Genomic DNA, 24,574 nt, shown 5'->3' on the forward strand with positions numbered 1-24,574 from the left:
GCTTGCTGTAACGATTGGTGTCAGCTCACAGAGAGAATCTGATTGTTGGCGATCTGCAGAATTGCCAAGAATACAGATATACCCGATTATGGATGATCTGCAGAATCATCAATAATGCGAGTATGAACTAACCTCTGGATACCTAAAGAGTGAGTGATTGGTGCAACAGTAACAATTAGGAATTCCTGAGGAGCAGGAGTTCCAGGAACACAAATGAGTCACAGACACTACTGCAGGCAAGGATCAATAGACAATAAGATCCTAATCTGCAAAGTAATGAGATCACCAGGTGGAATGAGATGATCAACTATGCTGCTACCGAGAGCCCCCAAGGCTAGGTGACCTCGGTTTAAGGCTGAACACACCAAGATGGGAATGGGTGATTCAGACCTTAATGCAGCGTAGTATTTCAGAGGAGCGGAAATACTGGAACCCCTCAGGCTAGATACTTAGACTGAGGGTAGAGTAGTCAGACAGGCAGGTTCAGCAACTCACGGACAGAGACAGTACAGAATCGAGAGACAGGATCAGTGTATAGTGCAATCGGCAATAGTTCGGCAATGAGATCAGAAAGGCAAGGTACAGAATCAGAAGACTAGAGCGTAGTCAGGCAAGCAAGAGGTCATAACAGATAAACAATGCAATTAGTACTTTAACCTATTTTGGTTCCTGGACAAAGTTTCTACGTCCAGGAACCATGTGCGCTACCGCGCACTCCCGCGGCCGATCGTGCGCGTGCACGCGCACTCCCGGCCGCGGATTCGGTAGCCAAGGAATCAATGTATCGGGCTATGGTGCCCGATCACTGATTCCTCTCCTCCGCTGAAAAAGCGACAGCTTCTCTCGGAAGCTGTGCTTTTTCTGGCTGTCTCCTTCCCGATGCGTCACTCTAAGCGCGTGCTACGCTTAGAGTGACGTCATGTAAACAAACTCATGGCCGCCATCTTGTGGCCAAAAAGTAATACTACACCTGAAAAATTTTTTTTAAAAAAATTAACACACAGTTACATTATAAATCTATTGTTTACCTCTCACCCTCCCAAAACTACCCAAATAAAATGTTTACTATAAAAAAAAAAACCATTACAATAAAAAAAAAACAAAAAACATGTAAATATTTACCTAAGGGTCTAAACTTTTTAAATATCAATGTAAAGATGAAATATTTCTATATTTTTTTTATTTTAAACTTGTAAATAGTGATAGATGCAAAATGGAAAAAATGCACCTTTATTTCCAAATAAAATATTGTCGCCATACATTGTGATAGGGACATAATTTTAACGGTGTAACAACCGGGACATATGGGCAAATACAATACGTGAGTTTTAATTATGGAGGCATGTATTATTTTAAAACTATAATAGCTGAAAACTGAGAAATAATGCATTTTTCCATTTTTTTCTTATTCTTCCTGTTAAAATGCATTTACAGTAAAGTGGCTCTTAGCAAAATGTACTCCCCAAAGAAAGCCTAATTGGTGGCGGAAAAAACAAGATATAGATCAGTGCATTGTGATAAGTAGTGATAAAGTTATAGGCTAATGAATGGGAGGTGAACATTTCTCACGTGAAAACGACGAAACGCGAATGGGTTAAGCTATCAAGAAACTGACTCAGTGTGGATTCCCAGCTCCTGCCGGTTCTGGCACACTGTTGGATCTAACTAAGGTCTGAGAGCTAGCACATATAGTATTCGCAACAGCAGACAGGGAATGACTGGCATACAGGTCCTATATGTACTGGAAGAGCTCCTCAGCTCCGCCCCAGTCATTCATCCAATCAGAAGAGCGGAAGGAGTCAGCTGACAGCCCTTCTACTAGCATAAAGGTCCTGTCGCTTGGCCTGCATGCGCGTAAGCCTCAACCTCTGAGTGACAGAGAGACTGTATGCAGTATCCGTGTTGGCAAGAAGATTAGTAGATGCCGGCTGAGTGGTGGGAACCGCTGCCATGTGGCGGCGGTGTCCCTGCTGCCCTGAGGCAAGATGTCACAAACTGACTGTGCGGTGGAAACCGCCGGCTGAGCCGCAGAAACCGCCGCCCTGCTACCGCTTGCGGCGGCGGTGTTATGATCGCTTCTGCAGCGTTTACTGCTGACTGCAGTGGTATTGCAAACCAAACAGTTCTAATGTCATTACATGCATTTGCTTGCATAGTTTGGTTTGCACTTAAACTAGTTGCTGATTCCATCTGCAGTCGCTCTGAAGTTAATGACAGTTTAATATGCTTTTGTGTAAACAAACATTGTCTGCTGCAGTGGAGGGGCAGTCCCTTTCCTGCAGGCTGCATATCATTGTCTGCCTTTTCCTGCTATCAGCCTGTGATTAATTACCATTCACTTGTGTGGGAGTCTGCAGGTCTGCTCCCATTGGATGACCTCAGTATAAAGAACTGCTTCCTGCAATGCCTCATGGGCTACCATAGTTTCAGACTCTATCTGTTACTCTGCTCGTGCCCCACCTCGTTCCTGGTCCGTGTGGACTGCGCTGACTCCTGCGAAGGGGTCAGCGAGTCCTCCTAGTTCTGCTCTTGTTCTAGAAGTTGCTACTTGCTTGTCTTGTGTCATATATTGGTTCATCGCCAATATATACGCATACTTGCGCATTTTGTTATTTTCCTTGTATTCGGGTTACGTTAATATATCAGTGTCGCTGATATATACGTACACGAACTGTTTATTTCCTGTGTTCAGTTAGTCAGTTTTCCAGCACGTTTTGGTAGTTTGCGCGTATCGTGAACACCCGTGCTGAGCTAGTTATCCTGTTCCTGGTCCTGTTTGTGGATTGCGTTCATCTCTGCGAAGAGATAACGAATCCTTCTGAATCCTGTTCCTGGTCCTGTTTGTGGATTGCGTTCATCTCTGCGAAGAGATAGCGAATCCTTCTGAGTCCTGTTCCCTGTATTACTTCAGTCTTAGTCAGAGTTCCTGCTTATGTCATATATCGGTTCATTGCCAATATATACATATGTTAGTCAGACGTTACGAATAGTTTCATTGATAGCTGTAATTGTAATACGCTAGGAAAACATACTTATTGTATATTTATCTGTGTTACGTTCATCTATCTCGATCCTGCTGTTTCCTGTCTCTCCTGTCCTGTCTTTGTGAGGCACGCCATCGCCGCAACGCATTGGCTGCCTCATTCCAGTCTGTCTGGTTTTGGACGCTTGCTGTCGCTAAGTAATCGCTAGCTAGCAAGCGTTCATTCTGTCTACCTGTCCTGATCTCCTCAGTCCTGGTTTATGCGCTCAGCGCTACTTTGCGCTGAGACGTTATTACGAAAGTGTTTGTGGCTGTTCAGATCTGCACCGGCTCTGTGCACCACAATCTCCTATTGGAGTCAGTCCTCTCCTCCACTAAACTGGGGATATCCTGATCCCTTGTGCTGGTGTGTGTACCTCCTTCACGTCAGCTTATGTGTTGTATGCTGACTGTGGAGATTACACCCCCAAGCTTAACATTATGGTAGCCCCATTACCAATCCCCATTGTGGGGGGGGTTCCCAGCAAAAATGACACTGTTTGTTATGGTTCCTGTTCCTTTAAGAAATTTGAGAAGCTCAATTCTGAAACAGAAAATGAGTTTTTTTCTGAATGTACCAGGTTCCTGGCCAATCCCGAGCTCCAGGCTACTCCTGTTTCAACGTGGGCCTCCCAGCTAGTTTATGTTTTATTTAAGGGAAGATTGTTTCAGTGGGCCTACGATGTCTTGGATCATACCAATTTAAAAGAAAGACCACTGGAATTTCTAGCGTTTGTGATTCATAACTGGCTGCGCAAAACCGATTTGCCTAGCCCTTTTGATAAGCTCCTGGCAGCTTGTCAATCAGCTGCTCCTTCTACTGCCTACAAAAATAATCAGCAAGCAGATAATTGTTCTGATAACTTTTCTTCTGCTAAGGCAGCAGGGTCTAAAGCCAAACGTAAACGCTCCAAAAGAAAAGCGTTACAATCAGCGGAGTCGTTGCCCTTGGCGACTGCGCATCAGATCTGTAATGAGACTCCGCCAGTAGTAGATAATGAAATTCAGTCACCATTCAGGGGAGTCAAATGGACCTATGAAACTACTAATGAACTTTCATTGCTAGCCAGGGAAAATAAAAGTTCTTGTTTAAATGAATTATCTGAATATGATTATGAAGATATATTACAGAGTATTGAACAGATCAATTTATTCGTGCAGCAAGGGAAATTTGCATACACTACAGTTCAATACTTGCTACAGGTATTGGAGATCCTTAGGAATAAGAAATCGGCCAATCACCTGCTAAATAACCCAATGTATGTTTCTGCCACTAACACATTTGCAAACTATGATCAGCCGGAATGCTCAGCTGTTAAATATGCATGGGATCCTCCATTTGAGAAAGGAGAGATGGAAGCTCTGGTCTATGAATGGAAGAAAGATGCAAGTTCATTTTGTCAGTTTTACAGTGCAAAAAGTGAATTAGTATTGAATGCATGCATTAAGTCTGCCTATAACCTAATAAAAACTGGTGTGTGTGGGTATGACTTTGTGGCTCCATTGATCGATGTGTGGAGAATGATTCTGGACGATTTTTATGCAATTCAATCAGTTGATACCAGGGAAGACACACTGTCAAGTGGAGATTGTTCCACTTCCTCAGTTCCTGAGGACTCGCCTGCTTCAGCACTTTTGGCTGATTCAGCGAGTGATTCAGAGCTCCTTTTGTGTGAAATTGAAGTTCCTGTAATTCCACCCTGTACCATGGATAACTCAGTGTTACTTCCCAGTAAGACAGAAATTACTAATACTTCCTTAATCTTGCCCTGCACAAATTTCTCAGCAGAGGACCCAGAGGTCCTGCTGACTTTCGAGTCCAGCCTAGCCAGTACTCATGACTCTTTGTTTAGTGAAACAGACACCAGAAAAATCTTGCCTGTCTCTGCAAACACTTCTGCAGAAATTACCTGTGTTAATAAAGTTCAACTCCTGTCTGATCCAGCAGATGCCAATAGATGCACTATATCAGTTTCCGAGTCCCAGCAATCCTGTCTAGTAAACTCAGAACCCCAGCATCTGAATTTTCCAATTTTACAAATGAATGGTGATTCAGATGCGCAAACATTGTGTCTTGATCTTCCTGTTTCTACACCTCGCTCTAGTTTCGTGAATAGCTCAGAGCATCTGCTATGTGAACCTGAAATCGCAGAATTATTACCTTGTTCAGAAAATTTTCCAATAAATTTGCCCTGTACCATGAATTGTGCAGTAGATCTCTCCAATGAAACTCAGGTCACAGAATCATTATGCTGTCCAGCAGGTGCTTCCATGGTTTTGCCCTGCAATATGGACTGTTCAGTGATCCTGTCCAGTGAAGCTGTGGTCGCAGAGTCTTATGCTTCACCCAGTACTTTGGATACTTTAAACCCTCTAGCAGAGGAGGCTGAAGCACTGCTTACCTCAGTTGGTGTTGCAGTAATATTCACTTGTCTAGCAGCTGTTTTGGAATTACAGTCTGCTCTAATAAAACTTGATGAATTTCTGCCCAGCGAAGCAGAAGCCATTGAAATATTGTCCTCGTCAGCAAGTGTGTTAGATACCTTGCCCTGTACACAGTCTGATTTAACCAATGTTGTTGAGTCCCTCTCCAGTGTTGTAACAGCCGAGGAACTCCAGCCCTGTCCTCTGAATGTTTCAAAAGTCTTGCCCTGTAACATGGATAATTCTGACTCGCTGGAAAAAATAATAGAAATCTCAGAATTTCAGTCCGGGTTAATGAGTGTTTCTGAAACCCAGCCCTGTATCCTGGAAAATTCTGGTTCTCTGGCCGGTGTGGCAGAAGTTCCTGAGTCCCCTTCCTGTCCAGTGAGTTACTCAGTTTTGCCTAGTTCAGTGGGGATTGCTGCACTACTGACTTGTTTTGCAGCCCTTCATGAGCTCCAATCCAGTATATTTGATGAGTCTCTGTCTAGTCCAGAAGAAGTTATGGGAACCCTGTCTAGTTCGGTGCATACATCAGAAGATTTGTCCTGTCTTGTAAATGCCCCTGAACATGATTTGTTAATAACTTTGCTGGAATCAGAGACATCTAAGTCTGATCCTGCATTTTTTAGTGAGAATCCAGTAACTGTGAAGTCTAGTCATGATGATTTTTTTTTGCCCAGTCCTGGTTTCGGTCTTACCTTGACTGACTTTGAGGTTTGCAGTTCCTTGACATGCCCAGAAGTCTCTCTTGTGCCGGTGTGCCCAGATGTGCTTCGTATGCCAGAGTGCCCAAGTGTGTCTGTGTTGGCGTGCTCACACGCTTCCCTAGTGGAGACATGTTCTGATGTTGCCGGTTGGCCTGCATGCCCAGAGATGGTTCTGGTCCCTAAAAACCCTGATCTTGATGTTTGTCCTTGTGACCCTGACTCTAGAGTTGCCCTGGGTTCCATAGGGGTTCTTGATAGTTCTCCATGTGAGCCTAAGGGGCGTTCTGACCTGTGGGGATCTCTTTGGAGCTTCCAAGTGTTCTGGGAGATCTCTAAGGAAACTTGTCCTGGTACTTTGGACTGGTTCAACGGTGGGTTTTGTGTTGGTGGGGACAGTTCCGGTGGGCATTGCAAAGGCTTTGGCGTTTTTGGACAGTCCCGAGAAGGCGGTGGGTATCGCTCAGAGAGTTTCTGGGGGCTTTTCTCTGGAAGTCGTGGTTCTGATGGGTATCACACTGAGGCTTGTAGCGCTGACGGGCATGGTTCGGTAGGTTCTGGTTCCAATTGGTCTAGTTTTGGTGAGACTGATTCGGGAATTTGGTTTTGTCGGACGGATCCGACCTTCATGAATTTTCAGTCAGATCAGTTTGCTGGATTTCCCACTTCTGATTTTTTGGTTTGGGTGGTTCAGGAGAAATATGTCAGTTTTCATAGGCGTCCAGAGGCCGCGTTTAAGGGAGGGGGTACTGTTATGATCGCTTCTGCAGCGTTTACTGCTGACTGCAGTGGTATTGCAAACCAAACAGTTCTAATGTCATTACATGCATTTGCTTGCATAGTTTGGTTTGCACTTAAACTAGTTGCTGATTCCATCTGCAGTCGCTCTGAAGTTAATGACAGTTTAATATGCTTTTGTGTAAACAAACATTGTCTGCTGCAGTGGAGGGGCAGTCCCTTTCCTGCAGGCTGCATATCATTGTCTGCCTTTTCCTGCTATCAGCCTGTGATTAATTACCATTCACTTGTGTGGGAGTCTGCAGGTCTGCTCCCATTGGATGACCTCAGTATAAAGAACTGCTTCCTGCAATGCCTCATGGGCTACCATAGTTTCAGACTCTATCTGTTACTCTGCTCGTGCCCCACCTCGTTCCTGGTCCGTGTGGACTGCGCTGACTCCTGCGAAGGGGTCAGCGAGTCCTCCTAGTTCTGCTCTTGTTCTAGAAGTTGCTACTTGCTTGTCTTGTGTCATATATTGGTTCATCGCCAATATATACGCATACTTGCGCATTTTGTTATTTTCCTTGTATTCGGGTTACGTTAATATATCAGTGTCGCTGATATATACGTACACGAACTGTTTATTTCCTGTGTTCAGTTAGTCAGTTTTCCAGCACGTTTTGGTAGTTTGCGCGTATCGTGAACACCCGTGCTGAGCTAGTTATCCTGTTCCTGGTCCTGTTTGTGGATTGCGTTCATCTCTGCGAAGAGATAACGAATCCTTCTGAATCCTGTTCCTGGTCCTGTTTGTGGATTGCGTTCATCTCTGCGAAGAGATAGCGAATCCTTCTGAGTCCTGTTCCCTGTATTACTTCAGTCTTAGTCAGAGTTCCTGCTTATGTCATATATCGGTTCATTGCCAATATATACATATGTTAGTCAGACGTTACGAATAGTTTCATTGATAGCTGTAATTGTAATACGCTAGGAAAACATACTTATTGTATATTTATCTGTGTTACGTTCATCTATCTCGATCCTGCTGTTTCCTGTCTCTCCTGTCCTGTCTTTGTGAGGCACGCCATCGCCGCAACGCATTGGCTGCCTCATTCCAGTCTGTCTGGTTTTGGACGCTTGCTGTCGCTAAGTAATCGCTAGCTAGCAAGCGTTCATTCTGTCTACCTGTCCTGATCTCCTCAGTCCTGGTTTATGCGCTCAGCGCTACTTTGCGCTGAGACGTTATTACGAAAGTGTTTGTGGCTGTTCAGATCTGCACCGGCTCTGTGCACCACAATCTCCTATTGGAGTCAGTCCTCTCCTCCACTAAACTGGGGATATCCTGATCCCTTGTGCTGGTGTGTGTACCTCCTTCACGTCAGCTTATGTGTTGTATGCTGACTGTGGAGATTACACCCCCAAGCTTAACAGGCGGTAACTCTGCTAACCTTCACAGTACCCCCCCCCCCCCCCTTGAGGAGTGGCCTCCGGACACTTCTTACCCGGCTTCTCAGGGTGTAACTGATGAAATCTCTTTCTCAATTTCTCAGCATGCATGCGGTCCTTTGAGACCCAAGACCTATCCTCCACACCATACCCCTTCCAATGGACCAGATACTGTACAGAATTCTGTACGAGGCGAGAATCCAAAATTTTCTCCACCTCGTATTCTGTTTGGCCCTCCACTATCACAGGTGGAGGAGGAGAGGAATCCACATACACTGCTGGCTTCAGCAATGAGACGTGAAAAGACCTACCACATCTCATACTGGCCCGGAGACAGGGTCGGACTGGGACACTAAGGGCCCACCAAGGAAGTTTCAGCCTGGGGCCCCCCCCCCCCGATCCCCTCCTCCTCGCCACCCCCCCCTCCCCCATTTTGGGCTCACATACACATGTACTCTAGAAATTTTGCATGAGTTTATGGTAGGGAAAAGATTGTGAGCACTTCTGAGGACAGTCTCCAATAGGGATATGTCCACATGCGGCGCGCGCAGCGCGCCGCAGCGAAAGTAAATGGGTGTCACCACGCACTGGAACATCGGCGTGGTCACGATGAGTCATGGGCAGACTTAAAAAAAAAAAAAAACACAACATAAGTAGCGGTGTTATTCACAGAGATTAGGTCCGACCAGATACATTTTAGATAAAATATTCAAGTAGTTACATGCCTCATGATAATTCATCAAGTAGTCAAATCGCAGCAGATTTTCCGACAAAATGCAATCAGGTTGGCGGCTGATACCCCCACAAAATGCAATCAGATTGGCGGCAGATACCCCCCAAAATGCAATCAGGTTGGTGCCAGATACCCCCCCCAAAAGTGGGCAGCAGTGACCAGAAAATCGTAATGTGGGCAGCAGACACCTGAAAATCGCAATGTGGGCAGCAGTGACCAGAAAATCGTACTGTGGGCAGCAGACACCAGAAAATCGTAATGTGGGCAGCAGACACCTGAAAATCGCAATGTGGGCAGCAGTCACCAGAAAAGTGTAATGTGGGCAGCAGACACCTGAAAATCGTAATGTGGGCAGCAGACACCAGAAAATCGCAATGTAGGCAGCAGTGACCAGAAAATCGTAATGTGGGCAGCAGTCACCAGAAAATCATAATGTGGGCAGCAGACACCTGAAAATCGTAATGTGGGCAGCAGACACCTGAAAATCACAATGTGGGCAGCAGTGACCAGAAAATCGCAATGTGGGCAGCAGTGACCAGAAAATCGCAATATAGGCAGCAGTCACCAGAAAATCGTAATGTGGGCAGAAGACACCTGAAAATCGTAATGTGGGCAGCAGACACCAGAAAATCGTAATGTGGGCAGCAGACACCTGAAAATCGCAATGTGGGCAGCAGTGACCAGAAACCCCCCTCCCTCACCTAGGGGCCCCCGCTCCAGAATTGCAGCCAGCGGCAAATAATCACTTACCAGCATGACGGAGATGAGATCCGTAGCTCTGCGTGCCGCCGGCTGGTCTGCTCTCTGCTTCCTGAACTGACTGTCCAATCACGCTCTCGCAGTACTTCCTGCGAGAGCGTGATTGGACAGTCAGTTCAGGAACCAGAGCAGACCAGCCAGCGGCACGCAGAGCTACGGATCTCATCTCCGTAACTCATGCCGTTAAGTGATTCTTCCCCGCTGGCTGCAATTCTGGAGAGGGGGGGGGGGGAGCGCGGAAGGGGGGCCCCTAGGTGAGGGAGGGGGGGGAGGCTTCCGCCCCCTCCCCGCCGATCTGTGCACAATGTCCCCCCTTCCTGCGCTTAGCCCCCCTCCTTTTTAGCACTGGGGCCCCCAGGAGGCGGGACGGCCGGGGCCCACCGATGGGACCATCGGTGGTTCGGTGGGCCTGTCCGAGGCTGCCCGGAGTTCAATCACATAGGAGACGTCATTGATCTTTTTGGCTACTGAGTAAGGCCCTATGAACCTAGGACCCAATTTGGCCGATGGTTGTCTGAGTGCTAAGTGTTTGGTAGACACCCAAACCTTGTCACCTGGAGCTAAATGCCACTCAGCAGAACGTCTCTTATCGGCCTGTCTTTTCTGAGTCTGGAAGGCTGTTCCCAAACTCTTCCTTACTTGTCCCCAAAGATCTTTCAGTGTTCTTTGACAGTCCTCTAGGGCAGGGAAAGGGAGAAGGACAAACTGGCAATGGGGAAAATTTGGGAGACCTTCCAGAGACCACCTGAAACGGAGAGAGTCCAGTGGAAGAATTCCTCAAATTATTGTGCGCAAACTCCGCAAAGGGTAGAAACTTAACCCAATCAGTCTGAGCATCGGCTACATAGCACCTGAGAAACTATTCCAGAGCCTGATTAACCCTTTCTGTCTGCCCGTTGGTCTGTGGGTGGTACCCAGATGAAAATGACAGCTTCATACCCATACCATGACAAAAGGCCCTCCAGAATTTCGACACAAATTGGACCCCTCTATCTGAAACCACATCATCTGAGATTTCATGCAGCCGGAAGATATGTTGCACGAAAAGATCAGCCAACTCCTGAGCAGAGGGGAACCCTTTAAGAGGGACAAAGTGGGCCATCTTGCTGAATCTGTCCACCACCACCCATATGACAGACATGCCCTCGGACTTGGGAAGCTCCCCAATAAAGTCCATGGACAAATGAGTCCAGGGTTCACCCGGAACTGGGAGAGGCTGCAAAGTACCCGCAGGGGCCTGACGAGACGGTTTGCTCTTGGCACATACAACACACTCCCTGACAAACTCCTTGCAATCAGATGCCAAGGAAGGACACCAAACACATAGGGTGAGCAGATCCAGAGTGCGAGTGACCCCAGGATGACCTGCGTTCTCATGGGTGTGGAAAAGTTCCAGGATCTGTAACCGAAAGGGCATGGGCACAAAGAGAACTCCTTCCGGCTTCCCTTCCGGGGTATCAAGCTGATAGGCCGTCAATGTGGCAGCCCAATCTTCCCAAGTTTCCGTGGCCGCAAGCACAACCTTGCGCGGCAAGCAGGGCCGGCCCGCTCATGAGGCGGGGTGAAACATTTGCCTCAGGCGGCAAATCTGGGGGGCGGCACCCGCCTCTCCATGTATGCTGGGGGCTGCCCGCCGAGCTGGAGGGGTAGCTGGCAGAAAGGGGGTATTGGGCCTAGCAGCGGGGAGGGGGTAGTCGGACCCCCCCCCTCCCTCGCATGGGTTCCCCGATCTGCGCTCCTCCTCCAGCGTAAAGTACCAGCCAGCGCGCATATGACGAAGAGGCAACGGGCGGGGGAATCACTCACCTCTTCCGCGTTCCATCACGTGCTCCGCTGACGTCACTTCCGGCAACGCCGCCCACTGTATTGTAAGTGGACGGCCTTGCAGGAAGTGACGTCAGTGGAGCGCACGATGGAACGCGTAGGCCCAATACCCCCTTTCTGCCAGCTACCCCTCCAGCTCGGCACCCCCCCCCCAGCCGTGTGTGTGTGGAGGGGCGATTTTTTTTTTCTAATTTTGCCTCAGGCGGCAAAAAGTCTAGGGCCGGCCCTGGTGGCAAGATGTTCTCGGGAAGAGTAGGTTGAGCTGTCTCCGGTTCAAAGCATCTGGAGAGAGCGTCAGCCTTAACATTCTTACTACCAGGGGTGTAAGTGATGACAAACCTAAACCTCGAAAAAAATAAGGACCAACGGGCTTGTCGCGGACTAAGCCTCTTGGCTTCTTCAATGTACTCCAAATTTTTGTGATCAGTGTACACAGTAATAGTATGCTCTGCACCCTCTAACCAATGTCGCCACTCCTCGAAGGCAAGTTTGATGGCCAGCAATTCCCTATTGCCCACATCGTAGTTTCTCTCAGCAGGGGAAAACCTGCGTGAAAAATAGGCACAAGGGTGGACCTTGCCTAAAGACCCCGAGCGTTGAGACAAGACAGCCCCTACCCCAATTTCTGAAGCATCTACTTCGACTATGAAGGGGAGGGAAACGTCCACATGTCTCAAGAGGGGTGCTGAGCAAAACAACTTTTTTAACTGAATGAAGGCTTCCTGGGCCTCGGAAGACCAGTGGTAAGAATCTGCACCCTTCTTGGTCATGCGGGTAAGTGGTGATATCACTGCAGAAAAGCCCTTTATAAATCTTCTATAATAATTGGCGAAGCCAATGAATCTCTGGAGCGCCTTCAACCCGACTGATTGAGGCCAATCCAGCACAGCAGTCACTTTCTGAGGATCCATAGAGAGCCCAGTGGTCGAGATCACGTAACCTAAAAACGAGACCTCCGTAACCTCAAACAGGCACTTCTCGAGTTTAGCATACAGAGAATTCTGTCTCAGTTTTTCCAACACATAACACACATGCTTCCTGTGCTCAGAAAGGTTAGGAGAAAAGATCAGTATATCATCAAGATAAACTAATACGAATTTTCCCAAGACCTCTCTAAAAACCTCGTTAAAGAGAACCCGAGGTGGCATTGCATTATGTTACTGGGGCACAGAGGCTGGTTGGGCACACTAACACCAGCCTCTGTTGCCCCATCGTGTGCCTCAAAGACCCCCCTGCTCACCGCTATACTCCCCGCAGTGCTGGCGACACGCAGCGCGTCGCCAGCACAATGTTTACCCTAGCGCTGTCTGTCAGCGCCGCTCCCCCGCCTCCTCCGCATCGCCGCTACCCGCCCTCGTCCCTTCCCTCCAATCAGCGGGAGGGAAGGGACATGGGCAGGTAGCGGCGATGCGGAGGAGGCGGCGGAGCGGCGCTGACAGACAGCGCTAGGGTAAACATTGTGCTGGCGACATGCTGCGTGTCGCCAGCACTGCGGGGGTATAGCGGCGAGCAGGGGGGTCTTTGAGGCACACGATGGGGCAACAGAGGCTGGTGTTAGTGTGCCCAACCAGCCTCTGTGCCCCACTAGCATAATGCAATGCCGCCTCGGGTTCTCTTTAATCAAGTCTTGGAAAACGGCTGGAGCGTTACACAACCCAAAGGGCATGACCAAATACTCGCCTAACTCCCCTCCATTGCAAAATGCCCTGGTCCTTAAGGGGGGGTTAGGCGGCCGGTCCCGAAGTGGTTAAGGACTTTCCTCCAAGCAAAAATATTATCAATGCAATGACTCCTTGTCACTAAATTAGCCAGATATTTACTTAGGGCTTGTTCCCATGGGGCACATTTGCATGAGTTTACACACCCTCCTCCAGTTCTAAAGTCTTGTGTACCAGGATATAAATCATCTGATCTTTAGAAAGCGTTAGTTTCAGGTAAATACAGCCTCAGATGAAGACACATGATATTTATAACTATTTATTTATAAGTTATTATTTATCTAACAACGCTAAGCCAAGATGCATATGCAGTATGTGAAAAATTAAAGGGGTTCTTTCGCGAAAAAAAGTAGGCAGTTAAAAAATGTGACAGATGACAGGTTTTGGGCCAGTCCATCTTTTTAAGGGGGATTCTCAGGGCTTTCTTTGTTTTCAACAGCATTTCCTGAACAACAGTTTAACTGCCAAAATAGCAAGATACCAGCCGGCCTCCCTAATCACTTGCACACTATTATGTCAGTTACATTTTGCAACTGTTGTTCAGGAAATGCTGTTGAAAACAAAGAAAGCCCTGAGAATCCCCTTTAAAAAGATGGACTGGCTCAAAACCTGTCATCTGTCACATTTTTTAACTGCCTACTTTTTTCGCGAAATAACTCCTTTAAGTATACTCTTATGCTGGGCATACACGGGTCGATCCGGCGGCCAATTAGCCGCTGGATCGACTCCCGCCGCGCCCCCGCTCGTCCGCGCGTGCGCGCGGATCGATTCCTGCTCATCGGACCTGTCAGATATTATCAATCGAGCCATCAGCAGCTCGATTGATAAGGGGAGAAACTGCCGTGTATGCCCAGCATTTAAGTAACCATACACTAAACAATGGCCAGCTAAAGGGGCCAAAATCTGATACATACTACATGATCTTCCACATGCTACACATAAAGACGAGAGGAAAGTGTGTCCCGGTGTTCCAAATGATTCACTGGGAAACGAGTAGAGGAAAGGAGCCTACATAGGAGTATATAGGCTCCTACTGCCATCGAGGAACTCACTGCCGATTCCAAATTCCAAGTCTTACGTACCTCCAGTCTACCCCGTTGAAGGCCTTCTCTGCATCCAAAGAAAGGAGCAGAGAAGGCCCCCAGGAAGAGCGCAGGACCTCCACCAACTCAACTTATCTTCTGATGTTGTCAGTGGTTTCCCATGATGAAACCCGTCTGGTCAGGATGCACTTACCCATAATAATTGGGAGAGAAGATCATTAAGATGTACCATGGAAACACTGGGTTCAGTATATTTTTTTTCCTGGTTTTTGTCCTCTAAACTTAGGTCCATCTTATGGTCAGGAGCGTCTTGTGGTCAGAAAAATGATAGTTACCAACATCAGAAAGGTACGCAGAAGGGTGACAAATAAAACAGCGCACAGAGTGTCATTCTCAGGATTGTAAGCCGATGTTACAATCTTCAGATTCAGAAGCAGGAAAGTGAACATTCCTAGCATGGGTGTTGCGGCCCGAAGCAACCTTGGGACCAGACCTGGCGCAGTGGGAAGAGACGGTGCGTGGCAGAGGGAAAGGGTGGCCCATCAGTAGTCCTACATCAGAGAGACTGAACTTAGAGTGTCTTTTATAATATGAGGGCCATACACATTAAGCTGCTTGTCATTGAAGAGTACTGTACAACCAGTTTCTCCTGGACTTCCTGGGCATCTTTTGAAGCTGAAATGTCTGTTCTAATGCTAGCAAAGTCATGATCAGACTGTGTTCAAAAGGCACTAACCTCCTCTAGGGCCTCCTCAATTTCCTGCAACCGGTCTCCCAAAGATGAAATCTCTGACCTGATCTCTTTAACAGTGTCGCTGTATTGTAATCAGTCCCCCGAAGCTCATGCTTCGGCTATTTTCGCTTCTCCAGGTTCTGATATAGTAGCCTGAAGTCATCCCTTGCTGCAAGACTAGTCAGCCAGTGTGGACTTGCTCGGCGTATGTGTATCAGAGCATCTGGCCTTTGACATGTGGGTGAATAGCTCGGGTATGCCGGGATCGGCATCCACGTTGTTTTTCGCTTTGGCCCCAAAGTTTTGGAGCACTTTAAGAGGGTACCAGCAGCAGTGGAGCAAGGTCTAGCAGGAAGCATGTCTAGGTTCCGCCCCCTGCTACAGATATTTTTTTTTAAATATATAAAACAAACATCTCCCTAAGTGAAGTTCATAAATAATGTAGTTTAATGGGAGGGGCATTAATTACCTGCAGGGGGCTGCTCCCGGCCAGGAGATGTACTCACATTGAAGGACTATGTCTCCCCTTCAAACAGCAGCAGCTTCAGTGGGGAAGCTAAAACAAATACAGGGGACTAGGGAGCAGCTCCCCAAAGGTAAATAATGCCACTTAATGGACCTCTCTTAGGGAAAGGTTCATTTTGTACATGTTAAAAAATATCTGCTCAGATTCCTTTAAAAGCATTTGTTTTGTACAGGGCTGCACTGCTGCTAGTTTGTGGGAGGAGTCATTAGTCAGCTGGGCCTATATATTATGCTGTACAACTCTGTATTTTGCTCTGTGAATTAAGTGGAAGAAAGGCGTTAGAGGCAGGCAGCTGACACAACTATAAAAGGTGAGTGGCTTTTGAGCCTGACTGCTTATTCTACTGCAAAATTGGACTCATGCATTTTTCCTTTAATTAACCTCTTCATGTCTAGACCTAGTTTCCCCCTTATGGACCAGAACAGTTTTGATGTTTTAGCTATTTTATTATTATTATCATTATTTTATTTTTTATTTATATAGCGCCAACATCTTCCGTAGCGATGTACATAGTACAAAGCAAATAATGGGGAACAAATATACATAAGAAATACAAGACACTGTACAGTAATGACATCGAATAGTAGAAATAAAAATACATACATAGTTGATGTGTAGTTGGTACATGTGCATATGTTAAGATTACAGCAGTATGAGAAACACTAGGAGGTGGTCCCTGCCCTTGCGAGCTTACAATCTAGAGGGTAGTGGGGAGGAAACAATAGGGAAGGAAACACAGGGGTTAGTGGGTGAGGGAGGCAGTGCTTCCTATAGCAAATTATAGGCTTGTCTGAACAGGTGTGTTTTCAGCTATGTCCCTATTTATTCAGCAATTACTTTATCCCTACTTATGACACCTAAATCATATCACATATATATTCATGTACAATAATACATTTCTTTTACTCACAGGGTAACAGAATGAGCACCATACAGGTCTCCGAAGAGCATCCAAAGTTCCGCAGCTTCTTTGAGACAATAGTGAAGGATTTGACAGCAGAAAATTGGGGTCACCCTGAGATTGGGGATGTCATGTCACGGCTAAAAGAGGTATTGGTTCCTCCTGTATTATGCTCTGATCAGTCTGCCCCTTTTCCCATCTGCAGGTTCTAGTGTATAACAGCTGTTATTGTCCACTCATTGCTGTGCCACCTAGGGTTGTATTGTTACCCACTGATCTCCCTGCCCCTTTTTTTCTCCACAGAAGTGCACCTCTAACCACCCTGCCCTTCTTCTGTTTGCAGGATGCACAGTGCTGCCCCCCGATTACCCCGCCCCTGTTTTGTCTGCAGCTTTTTACAGTGTTGGCCTCTGATCACCCTGCCCATCTCTTCTCTGCAGCTTTGTAGAGGGTTGCCTTCTGATCACCCTCTTTTCTGCAGCTTTGTACAGTGTTACCCTCTGATCACCCTGCTCCTCCTTCTCTGCAGGTCCTGGAGTATAGCGCTGCCCCGGGACATTTTCATCGGGGGATGACTGTTTTGGCATCGTTTCAGGAGCTGGCAGGAACAGAGTTACAGAAGGATGACATTCTCCAAAGGGTGCTGGCGGTGAGCTGGTGTGTAGAGCTGGTGAGTCTCATGGGGGATCTTTATTTATAATTTGTAGTGACTTAATGTATCTGACCCTTTTAATCGTCCTCCACAGAATGAGGCCTTCATCTTAGTAGCTGATGACATAGTGGACCAAACTCTGACCAGACTTGGCCAGCCTTGCTGGTATAGAAAGGTAACCTCTTGTTTTCTGTAGACAGGTGAGGGACATTGTCATTATTAACCATAGATGGAAGGCATTCTGGTGGTTCTGACTCACATGTCTTGTCACAGGATGGCATTGGACTGGGTGCTGTCAATGATGCCTGTCTGCTGGAATCCTGTACATACCAGATTCTGAGGAAGTACTGTCGTGGTCAACCATACTACCTGAACCTTCTGGAGCTCTTCCTGGAGGTGTGTATTCTTAGCTGTGTATTTACTAATAGAGATGGCCCGAATGGTTAGACCGAAAACCAATTGGCGTGAACATCGCGAACTATATGCGAGTTCGACCCGCCCCCTATACTACATCATTAGGCTCAACTTTGACCCTCTATATCACAGTCACCAGACCCATGTTAGCCAATCAGGCTACACTCCCTCCTGGAGCCCCCCTTATATAAGGCAGCTGCGTCGGCCATTTCCCTCACTCGGTGTGGCTGCAGTAATTAGAGAAGAGAGAGGTTGCTGAAGAGACATAGGGAAAGCTTAGTTAGGCTCTTGTTAGGCTTGTTAGCTTGCTCCTTGCTGATTCTTATTGGCTAAAAAGCACTCCACAACAGCTCTTTTGAGAGCTAATGTTGTTCTTGTGATCTGTTTTTTTTTTGTGTGGCCCACTGACACTTGCATATACAGCCCTGTCAGTCAGTCGCAGCTGGCCCTTGGTAATTCCTACTGTGCCACTGGCAGGCCCAGAACATTCAGTGCCTACCTTTTCACTGCACGTGTCTGACAGCTGCACATTTGTAAGACCAGTCACTGCATACCAGTTCAGGGTACCTGTGTGTGTGACAGGCAGCTGCACATTGTATTGATACCAGTCACTGCATACTTGTTCAGTGACCGCACTCAGTGTTATATTATATACCAGTCACTGCATACCTGTTTATGGTACCTGTTAGTGTTGGGCGAACAGTGTTCGCCACTGTTCGGGTTCTGCAGAACATCACCCTGTTCGGGTGATGTTCGAGTTCGGCCGAACACCTGACGGTGCTCGGCCAAACCGTTCGGCCTTCGGCCGAACACCTGACGGTGCTCGGCCAAACCGTTCGGCCATATGGCCGAACTAAGAGCGCATGGCCGAACGTTCCCCGAACGTTCGGCTAGCGCTGTGATTGGCCGAACGGGTCACGTGGTTCGGGTAAATAAATACCCGAACCACGTCATATCTCCGCCATTTGTCTGTGGGTTTAGCTTTGGGTAGGCAGGCAGGGTAGTTCGCGCTCCAGCCACGCTAGCCAGGGTCCCCCCCAGTCATTGTGTGTCACTGCTGGGAACAGTAGTACACCGCTCGTTCAGCCACACTATATAGCATTCTGTGTACTGTTCTGTGTCTGCTGGGAACAGTGGTACACCGCTCGTTCAGCCACACTATATAGCATTCTGTGTACTGTTCTGTGTCTGCTGGGAACAGTGGTACACCGCTCGTTCAGCCACACTATATAGCATTCTGTGTACTGTTCTGTGTCTGCTGGGAACAGTAGTACACCGCTCGTTCAGCCACACTATATAGCATTCTGTGTACTGTTCTGTGTCTGCTGGGAACAGTAGTACACCGCTCGTTCAGCCACACTATATAGCATTCTGTGTACTGTTCTGTGTCTGCTGGGAACAGTAGTACACCGCTCGTTCAGCCACACTATATAGCATTCTGTGTACTGTTCTGTGTCTGCTGGGAATAGTAGTACACCGCTCGTTCAGCCACACTATATAGCATTCTGTGTACTGTTCTGTGTCTGCTGGGAACAGTAGTACACCGCTCGTTCAGCCACACTATATAGCATTCTGTGTACTGTTCTGTGTCTGCTGGGAACAGTAGTACACCGCTCGTTCAGCCACACTATATAGCATTCTGTGTACTGTTCTGTGTCTGCTGGGAACAGTAGTACACCGCTCGTTCAGCCACACTATATAGCATTCTGTGTACTGTTCTGTGTCTGCTGGGAACAGTAGTACACCGCTCGTTCAGCCACACTATATAGCATTCTGTGTACTGTTCTGTGTCTGCTGGGAATAGTGGTACACCGCTCGTTCAGCCACACTATATAGCATTCTGTGTACTGTTCTGTGTCTGCTGGGAACAGTAGTACACCGCTCGTTCAGCCACACTATATAGCATTCTGTGTACTGTTCTGTGTCTGCTGGGAACAGTAGTACACCGCTCGTTCAGCCACACTATATAGCATTCTGTGTACTGTTCTGTGTCTGCTGGGAATAGTGGTACACCGCTCGTTCAGCCACACTATATAGCATTCTGTGTACTGTTCTGTGTCTGCTGGGAACAGTGGTACACCGCTCGTTCAGCCACACTATATAGCATTCTGTGTACTGTTCTGTGTCTGCTGGGAACAGTGGTACACCGCTCGTTCAGCCACACTATATAGCATTCTGTGTACTGTTCTGTGTCTGCTGGGAACAGTAGTACACCGCTCGTTCAGCCACACTATATAGCATTCTGTGTACTGTTCTGTGTCTGCTGGGAACAGTAGTACACCGCTCGTTCAGCCACACTATATAGCATTCTGTGTACTGTTCTGTGTCTGCTGGGAACAGTAGTACACCGCTCGTTCAGCCACACTATATAGCATTCTGTGTACTGTTCTGTGTCTGCTGGGAATAGTGGTACACCGCTCGTTCAGCCACACTATATAGCATTCTGTGTACTGTTCTGTGTCTGCTGGGAATAGTGGTACACCGCTCGTTCGCCACTGTATAGCATTGTGCTCTGTGTCGCTGCTGGGAATAGTGGTACACCGCTCACCCGTCACTGTATAGCATTGTGCTCTGTGTCGCTGCTGGGAATAGTGGTACACCGCTCACCCGTCACTGTATAGCATTGTGCTCTGTGTCGCTGCTGGGAATAGTGGTACTGTATAGCATTTCTGTACTGCCACTGTACTGCTGCCAGTCAGCGTGTACTGTAAGGATAAGTGAAATGAGGAAGAAATCCGGTGAAAGAGGGAGGGGCAAGGGAAGAGGTGTTTCCCCTGACGGTTCACGTACAGGCCACAGGGGAGCACCCAAGAAAACCCACTCAATACCGCCCATGTTGTCCAGGACAACAACCCTCACAAATCCAAAAGAACAGGACCAGATAATTACTTGGATGACCTCTCAAGCGTCCAGCAGTGGGTTAAGCAGCACCAGCACATCACGCACGAGGTCCGAGTCCTCAGCCAGTTACAAGGAGCCAGTGGGCACAAAGCTGACACAACCGGCAGCGACACCACGCACACAACTGCCAGATAACCAGTCCGATGAATTACCTCAGGACACAATGGGGTATTCGCAGGAGCTATTCCCAGCCCAACAAACTTCCACCTTTCAAAGGTCAATGGAGGAACAGCCAGAAATGTTGTGCCTGGATTCACAACCGTTAACTGTGGGAAATGCACCGCGCACTGAAATACAAGGCGAGTCCGAAGAGGACTCGGAAACCCAAATCCCAGAGCAATTTGGGCAGGAGGGGTTGCAATTGCAGGAGGTCGGCCGACAAGATCTGGAAGACGACGTTGGAGTGTGCTGCGCAGAGGTTGTTGTGGGGAGCTCTACTCCACGGCGGTGGCCCACAATGACATATGACGAGTTTGAGGAGATGGAAGAGGAGGGTATGGACAATGTGGACAGAGACCCAGATTTTGTTTGTGAACGAGAACATCGCCGTCGTAGCAGCAGCACAGATGAGTCTGTTGAAGAACACACTGCTGCACGAGTTCGCCTTGTGCCACAAGGTAGGCGGCGCGCAATTTCAGGCACCACAAGCGTGGAAGTTCAAGTGAGAGGCAAAAGAGGAGCAAACAGAAATCGCCAGCAAGGAGGCAGGTGCTCCAAAGTCTGGGCTTTCTTTGAAGACTGCACTGAGGATGTTACCATGGCGATTTGCAAGGTGTGCAAGACCCGCCTGAGCAGGGGGAAAAATATTAACAACCTCTCCACCACCAGCATGAGCCGTCACATGCTATCCAAACATCCCACTCTTTGGGCAAACGCGTCAGGACAGGGTACCAGAAACAACACTGCCTCCCTTGGGTTCACCAGACTCACCACCAGACCCGCCTCAGCAGCAGCAGTAGCCCAGCCATTGCGTGGTTCACAACATTCACAAACATCAGACGACGCTGACACTGTCACTTTCCGGAGTAGTGCTCTTGAGGTCTCCCAGTGTTCATCAAACACAACAACCAACAGCCCTTCCGTGTGCAGCGCTACGGTTCAGTTGTCTGTGTCGGAGATGTTTGAGCGCAAGAGGAAATTGCCAGCAAATGACCCCCGGGCCGTGGCAGTAACAGCCAGCATAGCCAAGCTTCTGGCCTGCGAAATGCTGCCATATCGATTGGTGGAGACAAACAGCTTCAAGGGCATGATGTCAGTGGCCATCCCACGTTACGTGGTTCCCAGCCGCTACCACTTTGCACGCTCTGCAGTGCCTGAGTTGCATGAGCACGTGGTCAGCAAAATAACCCGAAGCTTGAAGAATGCCGTTGCCTGCAAGGTTCACCTCACCACTGACACCTGGACGAGTGCGTTCGGCCAGGGTCGATACATCTCCCTTACCGCGCACTGGGTGAACCTTGTGGAGCCTGGCAGCGATTCCTCACCTGCTACGGCACGGGTGTTGCCCACGCCACAAACAGCTGCACCGCCGTCCCTCCCACTGGATAACAGCAGCACCTACCTCTCTGACTCCTTCTCCTCCAACGCATCTCAAAGCTGTACCTCATCCGGAAACGCTAACCCAGCAGCAGTAGGATCGTGGAAGCAGTGCAGCACAGCTGTTGGCATGCGTCAGCAAGCGTTGCTGAAGCTAATCTGCCTTGGGGATAAGCAGCACACAGGGGAGGAAATTTGGAGGGGAATAAAGGAACAGACGGATTTGTGGCTGGCACCACTGGACCTGAAACCGGGCATGGTTGTGTGTGATAATGGGAGTAATCTCATTCGCGCTTTAAGGTTGGCTAAGCTGACACACATCCCTTGCCTGGCGCACGTGATGAACCTAGTAGTTCAGCGGTTCCTGAGGACATACCCAGGCGTGCCCGATCTGCTGTTGAAGGTGCGTCGAGTGTCCAAACATTGTAGAAATTCCAGTACTGCTTCGGGGGCACTCGCCAAGATGCAGGAGCGCTTCAATCTCCCCCACCATCGCTTGCTGTGTGATGTCCCTACGCGCTGGAATTCTACGCTGCACATGCTAGCCCGCTTTTGCGAGCAGAAGAGTGCAGTGGTCCAGTACATGACGGCGCAGTACCGAGGCGCATCCGGCCAGCTGCCAAGCTTCTGTGGATCCGATTGGGCCAACATGTTGGACCTCTGCCAAGTCCTCCAAAATTTTGAGCAATCCACGTTGCTTGTGAGCAGTGACAACTCTTCAGTCAGCATTACCATACCACTGCTGTGTTTACTGAAGAGGTCGATGTTAAAAATCAAGGAAACAGCTGTCATGATGCAACTGGGGGAATCTGAAGGAGAAAACGATCAGCGTGATGGTACCAACATCAGGCCATCCGCCTCAGGGAACGCTGGCCCCAGCAGCTATGACGAAGAAGAGGAGGAGGAACAGCTGGAGTTGGAGCAGGAATTTCATGCCACCACTGACGAGGGCCAGAGCGGTGCACGTTGGACTTCCACAATTCAACGCGAATGGTCAGCAGAAGCAGACCAGGAGGAAGGTGACGACTATGATGCATCACAACAACTATCACAACGCTCACAAGAGGATGATGAGGATTCTGGTAGGACTCTGGCAGACTGGCACACATGGCTCAATTCATGCTAGACTGCATTGAACGTGACCCACGCATTGTGCGCATTCTGGACAACACCAATTACTGGGTTTATACCCTTCTGGATCCACGGTACAAACACAATGTTCCAAAACTGCTTGAAGAAAGAGTCAGACAGGTCAAAATGGAAGAATACCAGCAGGCCCTTGTGGAGACTTTAGAGAGGAGATTGACATCCTCCCCCTCCTCTAGCCAGTTGTACGCAGACAGACTGACTTCCGCAAACCCAGGACGACCAGGAGGGCAGCAAACAACGCAAGCCGCAGCTAGTACCCAAAAGGGAATGGTATCGGCAGTGTCCTTGGAGTGGGAAAATTTTCTGACACCCATGCAGCCGCAGCCCACTGAACAGCAAGCGTGCAGATCCACCTCCAACACCGATCGCCTGGAGAAGATGGTCAAGGACTACATGTCAGATGGCGTAGCTGTGTCGAACCATCCATCTGCACCCTTCAACTATTGGGTATCGAAGCTAGACACCTGGCACGAACTGGCAATGTACGCAATAGAGGTGCTGGCTTGCCCGGCAGCCAGCGTTATGTCGGAACGCTGTTTCAGTGCTGCCGGAGGCATCGTCACAGATCGGCGTATCCGCCTCTCTACAGAAAATGCAGACCGTCTGACTCAAATTAAAATGAATCAATCCTGGATTGGAAATGACTACGCAACACTCCAGGACCCCAACCAAGTAACATGACCAATGAACATCTGGGATGGTGTTGCGTTTCCGGGCCCTGTTTATTGAACCTCTCATCTGTATTACATTTATGACTGCATGGCGGCAAAAAGCATTGCTGCTATATCCGCACGCTTTTTGTCCACATGCAAGGCCTGGGTTGTTGTGTCTCACAAAGCGTGGCCTTCTCCTCCTGCGCCTGCTCCTGTTCCATCACGTCTGCTGCTGCTGGGTTAGCGTTGCCGCGTGGTCCCTGTTTATTGAACCACTTATCTTTATTACATTTATGACTGCATGGCGGTACAAAGCATGCTATCCGCACGCTTCTTGCCCTCATGCAAGGCCTGGGTTGTTGTGTCTCACAAAGCGTGGCCTTCTCCTCCTGCGCCTCCTCCTGTTCCATCACGTCTGCTGCTGCTGGGTTAGCGTTGCCGCGTGGTCCCTGTTTATTGAACCACTTATCTTTATTACATTTATGACTGCATGGCGGTACAAAGCATGCTATCCGCACGCTTCTTGCCCTCATGCAAGGCCTGGGTTGTTGTGTCTCACAAAGCGTGGCCTTCTCCTCCTGCGCCTGCTCCTGTTCCATCACGTCTGCTGCTGCTGGGTTAGCGTTGCCGCGTGGTCCCTGTTTATTGAACCACTTATCTTTATTACATTTATGACTGCATGGCGGTACAAAGCATGCTATCCGCACGCTTCTTGC

The 24,574-nt window shown here is 48.4% G+C and overlaps 1 protein-coding gene across 4 annotated transcripts in view; it reads left to right on the forward strand.

Annotated features, from left to right (window-relative positions):
• The window catches only part of LOC137532270 (farnesyl pyrophosphate synthase-like), an 86,568-nt gene that overhangs the window by 19,818 nt on the left and 42,176 nt on the right, over nucleotides 1–24,574 (forward strand). For 3 of the 4 annotated variants that reach the window (XM_068252596.1, XM_068252598.1, XM_068252599.1), the window contains exons 1-5: nucleotides 15,905–15,962; nucleotides 16,565–16,702; nucleotides 17,083–17,223; nucleotides 17,300–17,380; nucleotides 17,479–17,601. In XM_068252596.1, the coding sequence (XP_068108697.1) occupies nucleotides 16,574–16,702; nucleotides 17,083–17,223; nucleotides 17,300–17,380; nucleotides 17,479–17,601 (474 nt within the window). In that variant the 5' untranslated portion in view covers nucleotides 15,905–15,962; nucleotides 16,565–16,573. Of the gene's footprint in view, nucleotides 1–15,904; nucleotides 15,963–16,564; nucleotides 16,703–17,082; nucleotides 17,224–17,299; nucleotides 17,381–17,478; nucleotides 17,602–24,574 lie in introns of those variants that run through there. The other variant, XM_068252597.1, reaches the window with a different exon arrangement.

Source organism: Hyperolius riggenbachi, chromosome 9 (assembly GCF_040937935.1).
Source record: "Hyperolius riggenbachi isolate aHypRig1 chromosome 9, aHypRig1.pri, whole genome shotgun sequence".
Classification (NCBI taxonomy): domain Eukaryota; kingdom Metazoa; phylum Chordata; class Amphibia; order Anura; family Hyperoliidae; genus Hyperolius; species Hyperolius riggenbachi.